Source organism: Rhinichthys klamathensis, unplaced genomic scaffold, assembly GCF_029890125.1.
Source record: "Rhinichthys klamathensis goyatoka isolate OS25496 unplaced genomic scaffold, OSU_Roscu_1.1 h1tg000491l_1, whole genome shotgun sequence".
Taxonomy (NCBI): domain Eukaryota; kingdom Metazoa; phylum Chordata; class Actinopteri; order Cypriniformes; family Leuciscidae; genus Rhinichthys; species Rhinichthys klamathensis.
The window spans coordinates 919,095-941,892 of NW_026606977.1; the positions used below are offsets into that span (position 1 = coordinate 919,095).

General features: G+C 37.4%; 1 protein-coding gene across 1 annotated transcript in view; it reads right to left on the reverse strand.

Moving 5' to 3' along the window:
- Positions 1 to 893: 893 nt before the first annotated feature.
- Positions 894 to 22,798, reverse strand: part of col23a1a (collagen type XXIII alpha 1 chain a) — a 143,961-nt gene continuing 122,056 nt past the window's right edge. Inside the window, exons 10-32 of the mRNA XM_056237610.1 lie at positions 22,328 to 22,399; positions 21,405 to 21,521; positions 15,146 to 15,172; positions 15,015 to 15,041; positions 11,487 to 11,540; positions 11,013 to 11,075; positions 10,834 to 10,878; positions 7,214 to 7,291; positions 6,941 to 6,964; positions 5,921 to 5,974; positions 5,701 to 5,745; positions 5,454 to 5,534; positions 5,309 to 5,362; positions 5,152 to 5,217; positions 4,763 to 4,789; positions 4,518 to 4,577; positions 4,177 to 4,248; positions 3,892 to 3,918; positions 3,684 to 3,737; positions 3,451 to 3,537; positions 3,065 to 3,133; positions 2,089 to 2,127; positions 894 to 1,483 (exon numbers count right to left, since the gene is read on the reverse strand). Coding sequence (XP_056093585.1) covers positions 1,433 to 1,483; positions 2,089 to 2,127; positions 3,065 to 3,133; positions 3,451 to 3,537; positions 3,684 to 3,737; positions 3,892 to 3,918; positions 4,177 to 4,248; positions 4,518 to 4,577; positions 4,763 to 4,789; positions 5,152 to 5,217; positions 5,309 to 5,362; positions 5,454 to 5,534; positions 5,701 to 5,745; positions 5,921 to 5,974; positions 6,941 to 6,964; positions 7,214 to 7,291; positions 10,834 to 10,878; positions 11,013 to 11,075; positions 11,487 to 11,540; positions 15,015 to 15,041; positions 15,146 to 15,172; positions 21,405 to 21,521; positions 22,328 to 22,399 — 1,293 coding nt within the window. The 3' untranslated portion in view covers positions 894 to 1,432. The remainder of the gene's footprint in view (positions 1,484 to 2,088; positions 2,128 to 3,064; positions 3,134 to 3,450; positions 3,538 to 3,683; positions 3,738 to 3,891; positions 3,919 to 4,176; positions 4,249 to 4,517; positions 4,578 to 4,762; positions 4,790 to 5,151; positions 5,218 to 5,308; positions 5,363 to 5,453; positions 5,535 to 5,700; positions 5,746 to 5,920; positions 5,975 to 6,940; positions 6,965 to 7,213; positions 7,292 to 10,833; positions 10,879 to 11,012; positions 11,076 to 11,486; positions 11,541 to 15,014; positions 15,042 to 15,145; positions 15,173 to 21,404; positions 21,522 to 22,327; positions 22,400 to 22,798) is intronic.

Consider the following 22,798-nt stretch of genomic DNA (forward strand, 5'->3'; position numbering starts at 1 on the left):
GTATCAAACTTTAATTTCTATTTTATAAAACATCTTCAAAAGCATGTAATGCATGTAATGGCTGTCAGGCAGCTGGTAAGGTTGTTTTCCTTACCCCACAACATCAACCATTAAATACAAATACTATTTCAGCAGCAAAATCTTCCAATACCTTCAAAATGAAACATTCTTTGCGTAAAAAAAACAACAACTAAAAACCAAAAACGTAATAAAATAATCTCAAAATGTCCTCCCATTTTCTTTTGTTTCTGAATTGTCGCTATAATACTATTGGTCAAACAAGTTTTTTTTTTTTTTACAGTTATGTAAATCACAATATAGTTACTCAGAACATTTAGTCAGCCAATTGACACCACAGGCTTCTAAAAATCCAAATCCGTCATCTGTAACATATGAGTTAATGCATACAAGATCCTTTATATGAACTGACCACTGATTATTTGATTATTAACAATAAATATTCGAGAAAGCTTATGTAGAATGGTTGTAAAATCCCGAAAGAGGATACACCATAATGGAAATGTATGCTGAACATGCTTAAAAACGTCTTTAAAAACATCTCGTCTGGATGTCTTTGTGTTAAATCTCGGAAAACCAAAGAAACAAAATGAGATTGATAAAATGGAATCTCTAATGTTTTCTTTGCTTCATGATATGAAAGATAATAAGGCAATACTTTGTCAATTTTAAAAACAGCCTTAAACTTGAGTCCTCACGATGGTTGAACTGAGGTTACAAAAACGCCAGTTTTGCCATCTTCAAAAAGCATATCGTTATATACCATAAATTACTATGAACAATAATATGGAATATGTATCAAAGATCATGACGTTATAAACAACGGCAGGTAGTTACATTTCAAATACAAAGCATTACAACAAATGTGAGCAACAGTAGTATTAAAAAAAAAAAAAACAGGTACAATATAACACACTATTCTCGCTCACTATGAAGCTGTGCTGATTTAAAACAGATGTAGTATTTATTTTAATGAAAATGATTTTTGCATTAATATTTAATTGCTCACCATCCAAAAGTTAGTCTTTGGGCGTCAATTCCTGATGCTTTGTACTACAAAAAAACCCCAAGCATAAAACAGTAACACATAAGAATGAAATCATTATAAATTACTGCTCATTAAAATTCTCAAAATAACGATCTGTTCTGTATCACCTCCATGCCAAAGCCTCTTATTTCAGGCTGCTGTTACTGTCCTATGGAGCAACTGCATCCATGAGGCCAATCCCTGATCTCTAATCATCTCCAAGAGCTCAATTATGATCCTCCATGAAAAATATTGACCATAGCGAGGGCTGCTTGCACCCTCATTCGACCTGCACATTGAGGGCAGTCAATATTAACCAATATTATTGAGATACCGTCACTTGAGGGACCGTAAAGTCATTGAAACTGCTCGGGTTCTTGAAGAACTTCAAGGCTGGGAGAGACGTTTCCTCTTGAGTTTCTGAAGCATTCCCTGCTCCTTTAAAAACAAAACGGGATGTGATGCTAAATTCTTGTATCGGCACCAGTTGAGCGGGTCGGTCCAGCATGCCCATGCAAACATTCCCCGAGCTCATTACAGGCAGCTGATGGTGAAAATGCTGTCATCTTATGCTCCAGGAATTCAAAAAATGATATATATATATATATATATATAACCCAAACAATGCAAAAACAGCATCCACTATTTGGTCAAAAAGAAAAAATAACACTGATGAGTGTTCATCGAAGTCTCTTGTCTTTATAAAATGTAAAAATATTTAAAAAGTGAAAAAGCTGTATGAAATTCCAATATATATCACATCAATATGTACAGACGACATGCCTCAGGTTACACATCACTGCAAAAGAACAACAAACAAACGATATTAGTCATGAGCAAAACCAAAAGAATCCAAAATGAGAATCTGAAAATGCAACATATAACAGCTATGTGGCATTTACGTGTACTGAACACACTGCAGTCAGGTCATTTTAAATAGGCAGTTGTTAATGTTAAAGTCACACACATGAACTATACAGACACTGTTATTATGGTATATTCTAGTCTCATAATGCATTTTTTTTTTTTTACTTTTTACCGACCTTGTGCCAGCAACCTGGTATTGGAAGTCCATCAGGACCCTTGAAAAATAATAAATAAAAAAAATCAGTGTAAGAGCAGATAATCGATTTTCAATTGCAATTTTATTGAACAAATTAAAGTGTTAAAATGGTAATAATAAATAAATAATATAAATATATATATTGCCATTTAAATTGGTATCATTGCCTGCAAACATACACTGCACACAAAATTCGAATCGTTTTTGATCAAAAAATATATGCGTACATTTTTATTCTATTTTGTAATAATAAATAGAAGACATCAACCTAAAAACTCATACTCAGCAAACGATCACAACAACAAAAAAACTAGATTTGTACATACATGCTTGCCAAACTCATCACAATAATGCTAAGGTGTTATGAAGTAAGTAACACTAATTAAATCATATCAGATCATTACATAATGCTTGATAAGTTACAATGTTTCTTGTGAATCTTATAGTTAATTTTTTTTTTTTATGCATCAGCTTTGGATTTTATAACCCTTAAATACAAAGTTTGGGGTTGGGAAGATTTAAATGTTTTTGAATTGAATTTGAATTGAAATATTATTACATTTTAAAATAAATATATATATAATTTATTCCTGTGATGAAAATCACTTCACTGTCACTTTTGATCAATTTAATGCAGCCTTGCAGAATAAAAGTATCAATTTCTTTCAAATGAAAAAAAAAAAATCATTCTGACCCCAAACTTTTGAACTGTTTATGTAGGTGACAGATAGTTTAAAAGGAGTAGTTAAAAAGGAAGTGTCAGAAACAGGGCAGAGAGAGAGAGAGAGAGAGAGAGAGAGAGAGAGAGAGAGAGAGAGAGAGAGAGAGAGAGAGAGAGAGAGAGAGAGAGAGAGAGAGAGAGAGAGAGAGAGAGAGAGAGAGAGAGAGAGAGAGAGAGAGAGAGAGAGAGAGAGAGAGAGAGAGAGAGAGAGAGAGAGCAGGCAGATATACTGTACCAGTGGGCAGGGGGCCTCAGGGGCCGGCTGCCCCATTTCCACCGCCTCTTTTTTACATCCATCACCTCCCTGTCAGCGAGAGCATACATACAGAATATACACTCCCATAATGACTAAAAACAAACACACACACACACTCACTCTGGAGAGCCCAATCAAAGAGAAGCTGAAACGGAACAGCAGTCTATAGAAACATACAGAAGGAAGGCGAGGAAATGTGGAAAAGGGAAAAAAAGATGTCTGTGATATGTCTGTGCGCCCAGATGGGCACAACATTGTCCTTCCTGACAGAATTACCCGGCATGTTTTTTCACCTGATTTTCAGCAGTATGAATCTGTAATACATCAACACATATAAACATTTCAAAAGTAGCTATAGCACGCACCACGGGACAGGGCTGGTCCAGACCCGGAGGTCCCTGTTCGCCTTTCTTTCCCTTGAGCCCTCTCTTTCCAACAGGACCGCGATCTCCCTGTGAACAGGACCAACCATCGGAATGAGTTCAAGAAGATCACTTGAAGTAAAGGACTATGTACAGTGAGTAAGTAAATAAAGCGCTGTTTTATTGAACATCTGTGACAGTTTCATTGATTCTCTGAGGTAAATATGATACAGCACCTGCTCTCCTCTCTCCCCACGCTCACCCCTGTCTCCTTTAAGGCCAGGAAAACCCTGCAATACAAGAACATCAAAACTTACGAACGATAGATAGATAGATAGATAGATAGATAGATAGATAGATAGATAGATAGATAGATAGATAGATAGATAGATAGATAGATAGATAGATAGATAGATAGATAGATAGATAGATAGTGCTGCTTACATCTAATCCAGGTTCCCCTGGTTTTCCCTGTGAACGAAAAAAATATATAATTTAAGCTACATTTAGTACCAATACAAGTACCTGTCATATTACTTTACATTACATTTCACATTCATCAAATCAAATAAAAATGTATTTATGAATCACTTTAAAAACCACAAAGTGCAATAAAAAATAAATAAATCAAATATTAAATTAGACAAGGAGCTGAAAGAAATAAAATAGTTAGCACAAATACATTTGTTCAAACCTAATTGCCATTACAAATAGTGATTAGTTGTTTACCTTTTCACCCTTTGTGCCGGGTAGACCAACTAATCCTGTTGCTCCCGGGGGCCCTTGAGGACCCTGAAGGCCCTATAAAACATAACAATACGTATAAACCATCGGATATGTTATGGTTATAGCTTACATATATTATAAACATGGATAACTTCATAAGGGAGTAAAGAAAAGTCGGCACACTGCTGCTTCCAAGGAATCAATTTATTGGACTGTACAACGTTTTACTACTACCATGGACAACTTCATACTCATAACATCCACAGGCCAATCGTACATCTATGTGAATATGGCTTTTGCTTTTAAATCCAGGACTAGTGTATTATGGGATTAGATGATCTCACTTGTATTCCTGAAGCACCGTTTTCTCCCTTCTCTCCTTTAACACTCTCCCCTGGATCACCCTGCGAGAGATTCAATACAGCGTTTATAGACTTCACTGGATATCTCCAGATATTTATTATGGAGTTCAAAGTAGTATGATGCGTTTCATGTCAAAGTAAAAAGTTGGATAAATCACTCAATTTAGGAATCCATGAATGAATAGATTTTGTTTTAAGTCTGAAAATAAAATAAAACAAACACCTACTTTGGTGCCTGGCATGCCACGATGACCCTAAAACACACATAATAACGGTCACAAACTTTGAATAATGTTATTATATCATTCTTAAAATCATGATCTTGCAGATGGCATTTAAACTCCATCAAAGCAACAAAAAAAAAAGGGGGAAAAAAAAGAGAGAGAACATATTTTTAGGCTAAGTACAGTTTGGTTACATGTGTTATTTATCCTTTGATTTGTATCTGTATCACATTAACATAAGACATGATACATTAAAATGACGCATTCATTCCATTTTATGGCAGTCACTTTTAAAAAATCTTGTAAAATTGTCAACAGTCATCATATTTGTTCTCAGATGTCATCAAATTAACTGAAAGTAAAATATCATATAAGTCTAAAAGGTGTCTCACCATGTATCCAGGTTGTCCTGGTGGACCTGGAGGCCCTGGTGGTCCCGGCTGTGAAATCATCTGAACCTGTAGATAGTCATAAAAACAAAGCTGAAGATGACTGCACTCCTAGAGTATTAATGAACGAGTCAATAAATGCGGGTGCAGTTGTACTAACCAGATTGTCTTCTAGTATAGAGTCTCCTTTCTCTCCTTTCTGCCCATCCACTCCCTATAAAACACATTTAATTAATATCAACAATATGATAAAAAAAATGTATGAGAATATTTAGAAGGAGAAAATGGAAAAAATGTATACATACAGAGGGACCAGACAGGCCCATTTCTCCTTTCTCCCCCCTCTCTCCAAATTCACCAGGCTCTCCAGTGTCTCCCTTATCACCCTGATGATCAAATGAATCCAAATATTGATGTGTAATTCATTTGCATGAACCTCAGAGATCTAAATTAGTCATTAACATTTAATGAACTCAATTGTTCTTGTCCTTGTAAAAGTGTATATTTTAAGAACTGATATTCTTCTAAATGGGTTGTTGAACGAATTATCACCTTTTCGCCATCAACCCCAGCAGGCCCAGGCAAGCCGAGTTCACCCTGTTTGGATGAATGAAACATACAGAGAGAAGAACATAATTGATATTTCTCATTATGCTATTAATTAGTTCAAACTCAGTGACTTGCATCGTCTCTGACAATCACACGTTCCAACCGAGCCACTCGTTAAGAGTTTAACACTGTGGAAATTGATAAAAATGTGAATGAAATTCACCTTTGGACCTTCTTTTCCTGGTTGTCCCGGGGGTCCAGGAGGCCCAGGTGGTCCCTATTTGGGAAGCAAATGGAACAGACAGAATTAAAGCTTATAAAATGGTCTTTTTGGAAAACCCACTTTTGCATTTTGAGAACCAAAATAGATAGACCTCATTTTACGACTGCTATAAAACAGGGAAATGTTGTTCTAATATAACTCTTAATGTGTAATCAACCCTGTGGGATCTGAAACTTTTGGAGTATGAAAACAACATCCCTTAACAATGCTGATGGCATTCTTCGAAGGAAATATTGCTATTCTTTAGTCTGATACAAACCATAATTATTGGCTGATCTTTTAAATTTCCTTGACACCATATTTCAATGTATCCGTACAATGAGCTGGCAAGGTTTGTGGTCCGATAAACATTTCAGACTGATTACACTGTTGATAGAGATGACCACAAAGCCTTGCAAATGTCAAAAATAACAAATTTCCAAATTTTTCCTCCCATTTCCCAATTGCTGTGTGACAAAACACAGACTTTCAAAGAAGGGCATCATCCAGAACATTTAAACAGACATTATAATGAATGTAACCACAAGAACCATTCATTAAACAACCCATATACACATTCTCAGAACAAGAATATGCACATTTAACAACATTTGCTACTAATTGCATCTAATTTCACAAGTCTTGGTATATTACATAGCCAAGTAAAGTCTAATTATTTGAAAAAATTATTTTAAATTTAATTTTGTATGTTTACTTCACTGTCTTACAACATAATGTTGCATGCACGCTACAGACTTTGATAATAATAATAGTAGTTACATTAATAATATATAATACAAAACAACATTATTTACATAGTGTTTAATTTGGCAACTGCACAAAAAAAATGATTATGAACCGTTTTATATTCACACGCAGATACAGTGAGTATTTGTTAAGGATTAGGATCAGGCTGCATATTTAACCAAAAAAAAAGAAAAAAAGAAGCAGAACTGGCAACCCATGCTATATTACAGTTACCGAGACACTGATGGTTTTGATGGCCTGCCAGAAAAAAAAATATCAACTAATGTCAGACCTCAGATTTCAGAACACATAATGGCATTTGGTTTTAATACAACCATGAATTTATAGTCATCTGTGGTTTACATAGTTGCATTACAGGAAGTCTAACCAGTAACATCATTATTATTTACATCAATCCAGATGACCAACTGGCAAAAAATAACAGATTTATAAGTTGTTGAGAAGATTTTTTTTTTAGCAAGTATCATTAATAAAATCACAACTTACCTGAAAGGCGTCTAAGAGTTTGCCATTAAAGTCAATGATGTCACCAGATTTTGATGTGCCTTTCTCACCGGTGAGGCCCTGCCGGGATGAAAAAACACGTTACACAACTGACCACACAAATCTGCAAGTATTCTCAGATGTGGAGAGGTGTTTCTCTGGTTTTGTTTTGTAATTCTAATGTATTAAAAATGACAACGTCCTCATTGTACAACATCACCACTGGTATTTATGACCAACAGCAGAACTGATTTCTTTCTGACATTATGTTTTAATGTTATTTAAAGTACATTATGATAAATACTTTGACTTGATTTATGTTTCATGTGTCAGAACTTCCGTTAAGGGAACATTAGTGAGACATGTATTTATGCTTCCTGGTTTGCACGGTGAATTGTGGGACTTTTTGAGGAACAGTGCACTGGAAAGATTTTGCGATTGAGAAAGCCCTTTAAATGGCAGACTCCCTGATCAGTGTCCTGACTACTGAACTAGGGAGCTGATTGAGACACACCCATGGTCAAGAAGACGATCTGCTGAAGTTCAAACTGAGCATCAGAATGGGGAAGAAATGTCATTTAAGTGACTTTGAAAGTGGCATGGTTGTTGATGCCAGATGGGCTGGTATGAGTATTTCAAAAACTGCTGATCCACTGGGATTTTCACACACAACCATCTGTAGGGTTTACAGAGAATGGTATGAAAAAGGAAAAATATCCAGAGAGCGGCAGTTCTGTGGGTGAAAATTCCTTGTTGATGCCAGAGGTCAGAGGAGAATGGCCAAACTGGTTCGAACAGACAGTCAAGCAACCACTCGTTACAACCGAGGTCTGCAGGAGAGCATCTCTGAACGCTCAACATGCCAAACCTTGAAGCAGATGAACAACAGCAGCAGAAGAAGACACACCGGTGCCACTGTCAGATAAGAACAGGAAACTGAGGCTACAAATCGCACGGCCTTACCAAAATTGGAATACAGAAGATTGGAAAAACATTGCCTGGTCTGATGAGTCTCCCCTTACACGCCTCCCATGGAATGGCCCTCGAGAGAATTTCGGCCCTTTTGTGGAATGGGTGCTGGTGAATCATGGATCAGCTTTTACTATCTGTCCAGCGGAGGACATCACCAGCCCCATTACGGACCCTAAGGCCAGCCAGCCATCACCTCGCTGCACGGATATAAAGCCAGAGCCAACGCAGACAGAGAGTCCGAGTCTGCCGCGATGCACGAGTCAGCGCCAGAGAAAAATACTGAGCCAACCATCGCCCGAGCACCACAGTGAGTCTGACCAGGTGTGTGAGCCGGCAACATCATGTGCTGTGTGAGTACTTGTGGAGTTTGAGGGAATGGGGGAAGACCCCACCCACACTCCCACCACTGAGGAGTGAGGGACCTTCAGCTACACTTCGTCCCTCAACCCCTTCGGCTCTGTCTGGCTCTGTTAGGCTCTGCCTTCCCTCTGGCTCCGCCTAGGTCCTCAGACCCACCGGCTCCACCTCGGTCCTTTGGCTCCACCTCAGACCCACCGGCTCCACCTCAGACCCACCGGCTCCACCTCAGACCCACCGGCTCCACCTCAGTCCTCTGGCTCCGCCTAGGTCCTCAGACCCACCGGCTCCACCTCAGTCCTCTGGCTCCGCCTAGGTCCTCAGACCCACCGGCTCCACCTCAGTCCTCTGGCTCCGCCTAGGTCCTCAGACCCACCGGCTCCACCTCAGTCCTCTGGCTCCACCTCAGACCCACCGGCTCCACCTCAGTCCTCTGGCTCCACCTCAGACCCACCGGCTCCACCTCAGTCCTCTGGCTCCGCCTAGGTCCTCAGACCCACCGGCTCCACCTCAGTCCTCTGGCTCCGCCTAGATCCTCAGACCCACCGGCTCCACCTCAGTCCTCTGGCTCCGCCTAGGTCCTCAGACCCACCGGCTCCACCTCAGTCCTCTGGCTCCACCTCAGACCCACCGGCTCCACCTCAGTCCTCAGGCTCCACCTCAGACCCACCGGCTCCACCTCAGTCCTCAGGCTCCACCTCAGACCCACCGGCTCCACCTCAGTCCTCTGGCTGCACCTCGGTCCTCTGGCTCCACCTCAGTCCTCTGGCTCCACCTCGGTCCTCTGGCTCCACCTCAGTCCTCTGGCTGCACCTCAGTCCTCTGGCTCCACCTCGGTCCTCTGGCTCCACCTCAGTCCTCTGGCTGCACCTCGGTCCTCTGGCTCCACCTCAGTCCTCTGGCTGCACCTCAGTCCTCTGGCTCCACCTCGGTCCTCTGGCTCCACCTCAGTCCTCTGGCTGCACCTCGGTCCTCTGGCTCCACCTCAGTCCTCTGGCTCCACCTCGGTCCTCTGGCTCCACCTCAGTCCTCTGGCTGCACCTCAGTCCTCTGGCTCCACCTCGGTCCTCTGGCTCCACCTCAGTCCTCTGGCTGCACCTCGGTCCTCTGGCTCCACCTCAGTCCTCTGGCTGCACCTCAGTCCTCTGGCTCCACCTCGGTCCTCTGGCTCCACCTCAGTCCTCTGGCTGCACCTCGGTCCTCTGGCTCCACCTCGGTCCTCTGGCTCCACCTCGGTCCTCTGGCTCCACTTCAGACGCTCGTCACTGTGGCTGCGTCCAAATTCGCCTACTTATACTACGCCCTAAAAGTATGTACTCTTTTTGTGAAGAAAAAGTACATACTTTTGAGTGTGTAGCAAAAGAGTAGGCAAGCTTTGGGACATACTACTTCGTCATCTTTAACGGACAGCTCTGTCGTGTGCATCCTGTCACCGTAAACTGCCCTGTCAATCATCTTGTCACAGTTAAAATCCTCCATTCAATCTAATTTAATTTCTTACTGTTTCGGAGAGAAATGTTGTTGCACGTTCACCTGCCAGTCGTGGGACTTTCATGCGGAGACTCTCCTCATGTGTTTGCAATTTGAATATAATTATGCATTTAAAAGGTAATGGCTAAACGTATCTTTACAAAAGTTCACAATGCTGCAGATGCAATATAATGTAGCCAACATTGAATCAGGTTAGATACTGATAATTAATCACTCAAATCCCTTTATCTAAACCTCTCTACATAACCGCCGGACTCGCGCGTCCTCCATGTCTGTAGTTTTTTTTTAACACTTTTCACTCGTGTTTGTAGTTCTGACCAAATCCTCATTCAACGTGCGATAGGTTGTGGGCAATTTTAGCCGTTAGAGTGTGCACCGATCTGCACTTCGGATTCTGACCGGATATAGTAGTCCATCCGGGTATCTTTGGAACACTCATTTCAACATACTACGATTTGGGACGTACTAATTCTATTTTTGAATACTATTTAGGACGGATAGTATGCGAATTGGGATGCAGCATGTGGCTCCGTCTCTACTAGTTCCTAGTTAGTTTCATTGATTGTTAATCTTCTTTACAGCTTTTTTTGCATTTATGTAATAGAAGAATCATTTTGGTTCTCCCCAAAGAACCTTTTAGTCAACATTTCTTGATTTTTTTTTTTACTATGAAGAACATTTAAATAATCTAAATAACTTTTTTCCACTATTAAGAACCTTTTGTGCAATGAAAAGTTTCCATGGCTGTTAAAGGGTTCTTCATGGAACCATAGATGCCTGCCGTATGATGCATCATTCCTCACCGTTTCGCCCTGGGGTCCTTGTTCTCCAACATCTCCTTTATCTCCCTGAGAAATACAAAGCCCAAATCAAACCAACACAATCAATCACACTTATGTTACCCATTTACTGTAAGTCCTGTCTTTGTAGAAATCACTGTATATAAATATATAAAACAGAAATAGCTTCACCCAGCGCTCACCTTCAAGCCTGGCAGACCATCGGTTCCTCGGTCACCCTGAGGACCTGGCTCTCCCTGCTCGCCCTGCCAAATGTATAAAGAGCATTTAAATTAATATAGAACAGAGCGCAGAGAATGAGACTGCAACAAAAGATTCTTGAACAGAGCAGTCGGATCCATATGAAGTCCATTACACTATGAAATCATTCTTATTACGCTGCTAATGATTAGGTAATAAGAGGCTATGGTCAAATTGAGCATATGATCAAACCCAAAGAATATGCTGCATGGGAGGATTGAAAGAAACAAAATGAAAGAGTGCATAACAGAAGATTAATAGGTATTTACACAAATGAATAGGTACAAAATATTATTTGAAGTCTCATTTAAAAACCATAATGGACGAAAAGGACCTTGAAAATAGTATGTTTTTGGATCATGATTATGAACTTTTCAATTTCTGCTGAAGAAAAAAAAAAAAAACAAGAATCTGACCTTTGACCCTGGGGGTCCCTGTGGTCCTGTGTAACCCTGATCACCAACTTCACCCTGTAAAACAGTTAGGAAAATGTCCAAAAATGCAAGGATGAAGACACAAACACTTAATATCATATGTCACTGCTTTCCAAATGCCTCAACACCACTGATCTATGTGAATGACTGGATTGCTTGTGTTTTAAACTGGCAGCAGGCGGTGAAGCCACTGGAAGTGTTCGAGCAGCCATCTTACGATTCCCTACCGACAGCGGGCATCATTGACTTACAGCCAAAACATCGACCTAAAATCCCCTGCTTAGCAGGGTATCAGTTGCACATAAATAGTTTTAAGATATATGTATGTACATGAATTGATACTTTGAACGTTATCTGTAATATTTATGGTCTTTCTCGGCAGGATAAGCGATATAGAAATTGTTAAGATGGGTGTGTCTTCTGCACACTGCCGACACAGGTAACTGAACTAACACAAAATATATTTCCAATAACTTACGTAATTATGCAGGAAATATTAGGCATGAACATATGACTTACATTGCATTTCAAAGTACACATGTACATTCTTATCAATTCTTGCTTTTCCTGGGAATCGAACCCATGACCTTGGTGTTGCAAGTACCAACGCTCTACTGTTTGAGCTGAAGGAATGTTGACATTGTTACATTCTCAGTCACGCTGCAGGAGACATTCATTAACAGTCTGTTTCTGTGGTCAGTTTTGAGAAACATTTTAGAGAAATTTGAAGACAATCCGGCTGAACAAGTTCTAGCTAACTACCCGAATAACAGCGCATCCCGTTTACAGACATTCGAAGACATTTAACCCTCTGATTATCTTCATTTAGGGTCTACACTTGTTATCTTTGGGGTCTCCAGGGACCCCAGACAATAACATTGCATTTTGTAACAGTATAATACAATTTTTTTTACAAATGTAATTTTACTCTGTTTATTAATGTTTTTACTCAACATTTGTGCAGTTTTTGGAGGATTTTTGATATTTTTTAAATTTCTAAAAATAAATAAATAAATATTTAAATAAATAGTTTTTTTTACAAAAAACAGCATTTTATGTAAAATTCACTTTATAAAGGACCCAGATTTCTAACTTTCATTTATGGGGATAACATGGATAATTGTACATGATTTAATGTAAGATTTTTGCCCTTTTTTTGGAAAATGAAGTTTTAAAATAAAAAAATTCACTTTAACCACTATATTGCTATAGAGCTCCATTATATGCTATTTGCTGTTTGATTAACCAAAATACATCTTTTCACAAGTTGGATTCAGTTGGATTGAGTTGGATTCATATATAAATATTTTAAAATCAAAATTATAAAAAAGAATTATATACTTTTGGTCAAAGTTTAGCATATTTTGTATTAAGTTTAGCATATTTTGTATTGAAAAAAGTTCTTCAATAATGTTACTTTATGATTAGAATCAAACCTGAACAAGATGTTACAAAAAATCTTGGAGTCTTTAGATTTTATCATTTATTTCAATTATCTGTTTTTAATATAATTCTATCATTTTTAATCAACGTTTCAGTTACAAACTGTAACAGAACAAAAAATAACAGAAATGAACAGTTATATTACATATTGAGAAAAAAAAACAAAAGTGCAATGAACTGAACAGCAATAACAAATGATCAAATAAAGCAGTAAAAAAATAAAATGGTTGTAATATAAAAATTATTTTGTTAAAAAAACTGATTGGGAAATTTTTGTTTTTTGAACAAATAAGAACAACAATTGGTGGTGCACTGGAGGTGTTCACGAGTCAGTGCACTGCAGGCAGTATGCGTAGTACGTTGCATGACTTCTGCAGACACACATTCTGTGTGTGTGTGTGTGTGTATTTTCGTTGTGTCAGTGTCACCAATTTATATTTGTGGTGGTTCTGCATTTTATTTGACAAATTATAAGACTTTTTTTATAGCCTTACAAATGTATTTCTGTGTGTATGTGTATGTGTGGTTGTGTGTGTGTGTGTGTGTGTGTGTGTGTGGCGAGCATGATCATTTTGCATTGTGGATGTTTTTTACATTGTTGGAAGTGTGCCATTTCATTTCTGTCCATGTGATCTGCGTTGTTTCTGATTTTGATGATGAATATTATATATTTACTATGCGGGGTCTCCAGGGACCCCGAAGACAACAAGTGTGACTATTTTTTTCACGGCAACATAATAACAGATATCATTCCAATTTTTTTTTTCTTTTGTAGATCTATGAAGTGTTAAGAGCTGTAGAAAGTTTCATACCATTTGGACAAAGAGAATTTTTTTTTTAATTTGACCAAAAGTCATTTGCGGGTTAAAAAGACCCCAAAGATAACCAGAGGGTTAACACAAAAATCCATGTTAAATTTGCGATGTAATGTAAGTCGCGACAGATCTTTTTCTGTATTGTGACGTTCATCCAAGTGTTGTCCAGTGTTGGGTAAGTTACTCAAAAAATTGGGTAAATTACTGTACTAATTACTTTCTCTAAAAAGTATTGCATTACTTATTACTAATTACTTTCTAAATGCCATATCAACCTCAACCAGTTGAACAATACACAATGGAAATAAACATGAAACTGCTCAGTCCTACTTTACATTAGGTGTCTTTAACTACTATGTGCTAACATTTAAATTATTAATCATTTGATACAATACACACTTATTGTGTGTACCGTACTGTATATATATTTTTTTTACAAATGTACTTTTAAAAATACCTGCATGTAATTACAGCTGTATTAACTTCTGTAATTACATCAATAAGATGCATTTAGAACATTTTCTAATTAGAAAAGTTATAGTCAAGATGAAAAGCAAGTTTTACCCTATTTACTTTCTTAATATACGGTCTTATTGGGAACACTGCATAGTTTCACATGATTCTGAAGAAAGATCTTTGTACTAATGTTTCAATGTTTCAGCTCTGAAACAACTTTCCTTTTCGGCTGATGTCACCCTCCCCTCCAGCCACATATAAAGGCCACTTTTCAATTTTCATAGATAAAAAATAAAATAAATCAAGTTCAGCTCTACATTTTTCTTATTTCCTGTTTCACTTAGAAATAAATCACATTACTGAAGTAAAAGGGTTGCGAACACCATTTCATGCTGACTTTATGTACAACAGGCCCATGAGACTTCAACACACTGGCTAAGAACATACTCACATGTATGTTTCTCATCTTAGCCTCTCACTCACAAACATGCACATGTACTAAAACTAAACTGATATTACACATTAAAAGTCTTTCTAGTGAAACAGGCAGAAAATAATTCAAGACATCATACAGATGTCAGTGCAACCAGACATCAGTGTGTTTAAGGACAGCTAAAGTCAGCAAGCGCTTACTAGCACAAAGGACAAAACACTCAAACATGCTGTTCAAATTTATGCAGAGAGGAAAGAATTTAGTCTTTCAAAAAATTGAGAAAGCAAGACATTTACCTAAAAAACAAGAAACATCTTGATCACAAGGATGAGCACACACACACACACACACACACACACTTACCGGTTTTCCTGGTAAACCTCTTTGTCCCTGCAGAGAGAGAAAATATGTTTGAAAGAAAGTAACATACAATTATATAATGTAAGCCATGAAGACCATGGCCATGATGATCATAAACAGCGCTGCACGCTCACCTCTATTCCATCTTGTCCAGGAGCACCCTAGAGAGACAGAGAAGTATTTAAGAGTTACTTTAATACACCAAACATTTAAGATGTACCGTCCACAAACTTAAAGTCGGTGTTTGATTGATGCCAGAGCTCTTTTTTTTTTTTAAGGAGGTCAGCACTATAGAACCAAAAATCATATGTGCCAGTCCTAAAGTGCATCATTATTACATTAAATGGCTTGATCGGGTTAGTGGTATGAGTTTCACATTAAATATCAAGTTAAGTCAAGTCAAATTTATCTATAGCGCTTTTCACATGTCGTAAGATATTTATAATGAGATATGCTATATAATACGCAAGTATATTATATGTATGCAAATAATGTTGGACATTATACATATAATTATATATACACTTTTATAAAGTGCTGAGCGATAATATAGTTACATTTTGCGACGAGATATGTTTTTCATCTCAGGATGGTTAACATATATTCTTTTTAATAAACCCCCAAAAAATGATGTTATTTAGTATCAGAAGAGCTTTTGATTGCATTCTATTTAATAATAGTTTTAAAAATGTTGGTCACAAAGTTAATTTTAACTGTTTTTTTTTCCTTCTTTTTTTTTTCTTAAAGGGATACACTCAAAAAAATGGTTTTGTGGCACTGTTCTTTTTACCCAAATATTTTATGTTAAAGTAACACAGATATATTTATTTTACCTCCAAAACACTATTGTATTGCTTTTAATTAACTTAACCTTTATAATTTTCGACTATACTTAATTATCAATCGTTAAACTAATGTAAAGGGTTTAATTTCACGATCCAAAAAAAACAACAACAACGATGTGCTGATTTCCAACATATTGGATGAAGATGGCGTGCGAAGAAGGTAGAAAGTTGCATGGTGTTAGAGCTAGAAGTCAGGCAGGTAAGAAAATATAAAGTTAATCTAAAGGCAAAGTCTTTAATTTCTGTTAGTATTTCGTAAAGTCTGTTCTGGGATGCTTTTATATTGCACAGAAGAAGAAAGAAAAGTTAGTTGCTTGTTCAAATTTCTTAATTCAAATGAGCTTAAGCAACACAATTGCTATACATTTTGTCCAAACTTAATTTGAATGTGTTCAATCTGCTTAAATATATGTACAATTTAAATTTACTTAATCCATTTGTGTTGGATTACATGAATGATTTGTGTTGTGACTGAAACTGGGGGGTGCTTGTTCCCAGCATGCTTTGCATATAGCTGAATTAAGAGAGAATAAATGTTGAAATTAAGTGTTATTTTATGTGTTTTTGAGAAAATGAGAAAAGAGGAAGACTTTATATTGTGTAATTGTGTTTAATGTTCAATTACATTGGAATTATTAGAACCATTTAAATTACAGTGGGTCACCATTGTGGAGAAGAGTGGAGCATGTGGTTAGGTTGTGGACTGATTCAAATGAGTTAAATTCATGGCTGAAGGAGCATATAGATTTTAGCATTTAATATGTTATTAAATGCTATACTAGCTAATAGCTATTCTATATTTCTAGAAGTTCAATTGAATAATCAAGTGAATTAAGCTCACTTTATTCTTTCAGTGCAGTTTTAAATAAAGCATGTTCACTAAACTTAACCAGTTTAAGTTACAGGGAAGCAATTCCATTGATTTGGTTGGACATCACTATTTTACATTGATTCTTTCCCATTCAGTTGTGTTGTCACAACACAAGGAGCTTACATAGATCCATTAATGTTAATATAAAGTAATTTACTTGTGTGGAACCTCTGTCCATAATTAAATTGAGTAGCTTTAAAGAGTAATTTTTTTGAGTGTAGTTCACCCAAAAATATCAATTTTGTCAACACTTACTCACCCTCAAGTTGTTCTAAACCTGTATGAGTTGACAGTCATCTGTTGACGATTAATTAAACAGTTGACGGTAGCTGTTGACTTCCATAGTAGAAAAAAGAAATTGTTAAGTCAACGGCTACAGTCAACTGTCTGGTTACCAACATTCTTTCAAATATCTTCTTTTGTGTTCAGCGGAAGAAAGAAACTCATACGGGTTTGGAACAACTTGAGGGTGAGTAAATGATGACAAAATGTTCAGTTTTGTGTGAACTATCTCTTTAATATGGGGTCTGTCCAGACACTGGTGTGTTTAACCACTAGGGGGCAGTGATATAAAGCTTTGGTTATTTTGGTGGAACGTTCACCATCAGATTTTGGGCACCAATAGCAAACACCTTCTCATCACTAATACAAGGTTATCACATGTTTATTCTCCTTTTAAAATTGAAATCAAGGTATGTATGTTTGTCATATACACATAGAGAATGAGTGTACATAACATGCATCTTGTGGAGGATGCCCTGGGTGAATGTATTATGATAAACACTCCTTAGGATGTCAATTAAGCAATGTTTTTCATTTTGTAATCGATATTCTTGTCCTCATCCTGGACCTAAATTATCTACAGAATGATCGAAGACATGGCGCCCATACATACAGTTGCATACACACAAACAATCATGTCAACTGTAGTAATTTATGTCAAGCTGACTTCAAAGCTGGTATTCAGCCACAACACAGAGAGACATCATTTTCTGTTCCCTGTCAGAAATGAGCAAAACCAGAGGAAGCGCTTGGGAAAATCAGAAGCCCTGTGCTGTTCGCTTTCCCCGTCCTTCCTTCAAGCTGCGCTTCTTAACAAGGTGGTTTTGCAAGCGAAAAACACAACAATGGAAGATAACTAGCTGGTAAGATGTCAGGGAAACATCTGTGACCAACATGGTGCAGAATTTCATAGATTTCCGCTTTCATAAAATGTTTCTTTACACCAGAACAGAACATGTCTTGTTTTATCCACAGAACTCTTAAAGCTCTACTTCTGCCAGCACAGATATACACACTCTCTTTGTGATTATATGCATTCACTGTATGCTATGTTTTTGAGACTCATCAAAATGATATCAGAATTGTGTTACTCCAGTGCTTGAAGCGGGGGTAAAATAGGTGTTGGGACTTTACTTGTTTATATATGTATATTAGGTGACTAACAGTAAACTTAACAGTTTACCTATTTTGACACTTTCCCCCCCTGTGCGATTCTTAAAGACTGGCCAATATAACATATTACAATATAACATATAATAATATTATATTACACACTAAATTATATAAAATATTATAAATATATTTATATAAATATAATCGGACTTATATACAAATACATTTGACATATACACTGACACATATTTTGGGATATATCATTAAAAAGGGAAAAAAAAAAAAACAAGTGAAAATAGCCTCTTATGCTCACCAAATTCTGCATTTATTTGATCAGAATACAGAAAAATATTTTTTAAAATGTAATCTATTCTTGTGATGTTATAATTATTACATCCTTGCTGAAAAAGTATTAATTTCTTTAAAAAAAATCTTACTGACCCCAAACTTTAGTCTATATATAAACTATTGAGGCAGATGACTCAGAGTAAATGACATCTCTCGCATGTTTGCCAAACCCCTAAATGCCATGTAAAATCAAGTAAAATGAGTCTGGTAATTTCAAATGTCAGCCAGGCAACCTCTTTATATCTGAATGAATGATTTTTGGCCAGAATAAGCTATATTATGCTGCTGATTTAGTGTCGAAAGTCAACATTTTGGCTTGTGAAACTAACAGTCAGACTGAGAGGACAGACAGTCTTATAGAGCAGAAACAGAAGAGAATGTGTACTGGCTCTCTCATAATCTGCCGCTACGCAAGAATAATTCCTGGTATTGTGAAAAGAATTGACAGGCTAGTGTGTCGGTGAGAACCAGCCCAGTTTGAGCTCTGGGATAAGAGTAAATATTCCATGAATGCTTCATATAAATCACTCCAACTTCAGATTGAAACCATTTCAAGTTCACGTTTAGTCCTAATTAAGCTACCTTTCTGTTAAGACACTATATAAACTTCATTTGAAGGGACCTAAGGCAAGAAATGTTGTGAGAACTGTTCCTGAACCAGGACTTGCGCCATATCTCTTGTGGCCGTGTCTTACCCAAACCAGATGAGTCTTGAGCCTTAAAATCTATATTTGGTTCAGCTTTAGGTGAGCCGCCGTGCACTGGCATAGGCTGTGGTTTCTCAAACGCCCCATCGGGGGAATGATGAACTGGATTTGCCCCCTTCCCCTCTAACCTCTCTCTCTCTCTCTCTCTCTCTCTCTCTCTCTCTCTCTCCATCACCTCTAGCTGAACAAAACACAACCGTGAGATGAGAGGCCAGAGCGGAGCAATGCTAATGCCTTTAACCTCTAAAGTACAACCTGTAACTGTTGTAAACCACAGGCTGCTGTAGTACAAAAACATCTTCAGATAATAAATCCAATTGTACAACCAGGGCCCCTCAGTAAACATCACTGTTTGGTGCCCCCTTGGTAGTTAGTGCCCTACGCCGTCTGTTTAAGCAGCTTGTTCAAATTACTTAGCTAAAATGAGCTAAAGCAACACAATTCTTGAAAAAATTGTCACAATCCAATTTAATTATGTTCAATCCATTTAAATGTCAAATTTAATTTAACTTAATATTTTTTGTTGGCACTAAATGAATCATTTTTGTTGACAACTTAGGGTGCGTCTCAATCAGCAGGTCGTGAATCAGTATAGCCTTATGGTGTACACACATTTTTGGACACTAGTAAGGACTCACTACACATTATACAATATCACTACTGGTATTTATGAACAGCAGAACTGATATTTTCCACACATTTAAATTTTTTTTTTATTTAAGGTACATTATGATAAATACTTTCAATTGTTACATACATATAAACATGTTACATGTCTAACGTTTCAGTGCACTGGAAGTATTCTGCAATTGAGACAGCCTTTAAAATAGCAGACTTAACTGAGCCGCTCCAGAAGTGCTTTATAGCTCAAGTAAACTCGTTTCATAATTAATGGCCTTTACACTGAACTGACAATATTGTCTTTGTTTCCATAATTAATCAATATTTTCCTGTTTATTGTGGCCACCATTTACTTATTCGTTCACTTGTTTGATTGAACTAAAACACGGGAATGAATTATTACAATGTGGTCACAATTTAATAAAACAAGGGAACTAATTATTGTATCGTGCACAAGATTTAGTAAAACGAGGGAACGAATTAGTAAGAAATTAGTCAAATGTGCTGATGTATTAGTAAGTCATGGGAATGAATTGTTAATCTGTGGCCACGATATACACATTTTTTCCCCAGTGTTTTAAAATGAGGAGGCAAAATCTTCACTTTTTTAAAATATATATATATATCAAATCTAAATTAACGTCCCTGTTACATTTAATTTTCCTGGTTAAATAAACATTACATCAAAGAGAGACCAAACACAATTCTATTTTGTTTTTTTACACTAACTATGTAATGTTCTATTTATTAAAACCAATTTTAAATTTCATCAAGTTAGTGTTTTTACGCATTTTTTCATTTATTCCAAAATAATAACTAAAGGCAGTAACAATTTAAACAACATATATTATTTGTGAACTAATGTTCAGCTTTTCTTTTTAATAGTCAACTTATTTTCATCAGTCATCAAGCTTGTACACACTGGCCACAGACACAAAGATGAACCTTTAATTTCCCCAAAGCCGTTTACGCACTAAAACCCCCCACAGTCATCATGTTCTCAGGCCAAGTTTGATTTCGACGTGACAAAGCGGTGATATCTAAGTGGCTGAGTTGTTTACTTGCTTTTTAATTAGTGTTCCCATTAATTGTCTTCATTCAGGCCGATTCGAGAACGCGCACGAAAACAAGAGGCGGGATTTATCGCACAAACCAATGATATCCAGTCATAACCGATCATATCAAATCAAAGTGCAATGGAGGCATTGCCTCCTCAAACGTGACTTTCCCCCATTCATTCTCAAATACCCCCCACCAAACCCACCGCACACTTTGGGGGGTCTGTTAAAAGTCAATGGGCTCAGGGGAGGCAAGAGAGACGCGGCGTCCCGCTGTAACTATAGTGTCGCTTTTGGACATTGTTACTTTATAAAAACAAATGAATTTTACACTTTTTAATGTCACATTTTTGAGGAGACACTGCCTCCCTTGCCTCTTCCTCCTCGTTTTTTCCCACATGTCATGTGCAGGGATCTGTAATATCACACTTAAAAAACTTGTATCCCTGATGTGCTTTAACCTCGGCAATTTACATTTGATGACCCCTTTATGCACAGCATCTTTTAAGGTATCGCGGAAGCAAGTAAAAATGATTGAAGCGTCTTACTGTATCTCCTTGTGGGCCACGGGGGCCGTCCTTCCCAGTGTTTCCTGGGGGCCCTCTAGCACCGGGTGCACCAGGAGGGCCTGGAGGTCCAGGTGGGCCAGCTTGTCCTTGATCACCCTGATGAAAACATACAGATATGTGATATACAGTACAATACATTTTTATAAGCAAGTCACAGGAAATCACACAAATAAGCACAGACAACATTCTCTTGAAGTATATATTTCAGGTTTTTTATGAAAAATTGAATGGTAGAACTATGATGTTTCAAGTTTCATCAGTGATTTATTGTATATAAGTAATGAGACTTTTCTGAATAATAATAATACATAAATAATTTAACAACAATTATTATTACAAATACAATTTCAGTTTTTTACTGTAAAATTTCACGTTTAACTCAATGTGTTACTTGCTTTGTAATTATTTGTGAAATTTACTAGCACTTTCTTAGTGAAAATTGTTAATAGACCAATTGTTTTTCCAATGTATAATGGCACAATTTTGTCACTACAAGGTTTCCTTATACTGTATATCTAAGGGTATGAATCTCAGGAAGAAATTTCTTTACTAGTGTATCTATTATCAGGACAATTATTTTGTATTATATCTATTTTTGCATTGTGCCATTATTTTGCATTCAATTTCCTTATGCAAAATATAATTACTAATATTTGTATGGGGTAAAATATGATACAGAGATATGTTTTCGTGACATTCACCCTGAATCAGCCACATTCACTGAAGCAGCAGCTTGCATGCAACGCTCAGATCCTTCAGACATGGATGAGGTTATTTCATTGTAAATATTGAGACACAAACAAAAACACAAGCAATCACGCTACATGACATAAGTTAGAAATGAGGAAGATGAAGATCTAGTAAGGGGAGTGTCCGCAGCACATGCCTTGCACACATGCTACCTTCAGCATGCGCCTCTGGAAACTGGGCTGATCGGCCGAGATGTAGCCGTGATCGTAACGAGGAAAGACCATCTGTGCGTGTGAGTCCCCCATAGTAAGAGACAGGACGTCCCCAGAAGAACAGACAGGAGTAAAAGACAAAGGAGAAAGTTGAGGAGAAACAATACGAGCATTGACAAACTCAGACAGAGGGATAGTGTGGAAGCTGAGCAAGATCTCAGGGGCCATGAAGGGAAGACGACCATCCTTGACATGGAGAAGCTTGGAGATGAAGGCTATGGCAGCAGTGAAGGGACAAACCTTAATGAGAATCTGATTACTATGCAGACCTGCATGAGTGCCATGACCCTGCGAGAGGAAGAGGATGAACAGAGGAGCAGAGATACACAGACCAGTCATCAAAAGAGCTTTGAAAGAGCATTTCACTGCCACCGGAATGAGAATTAACACCTGGAGAATTTTGCTCAAATT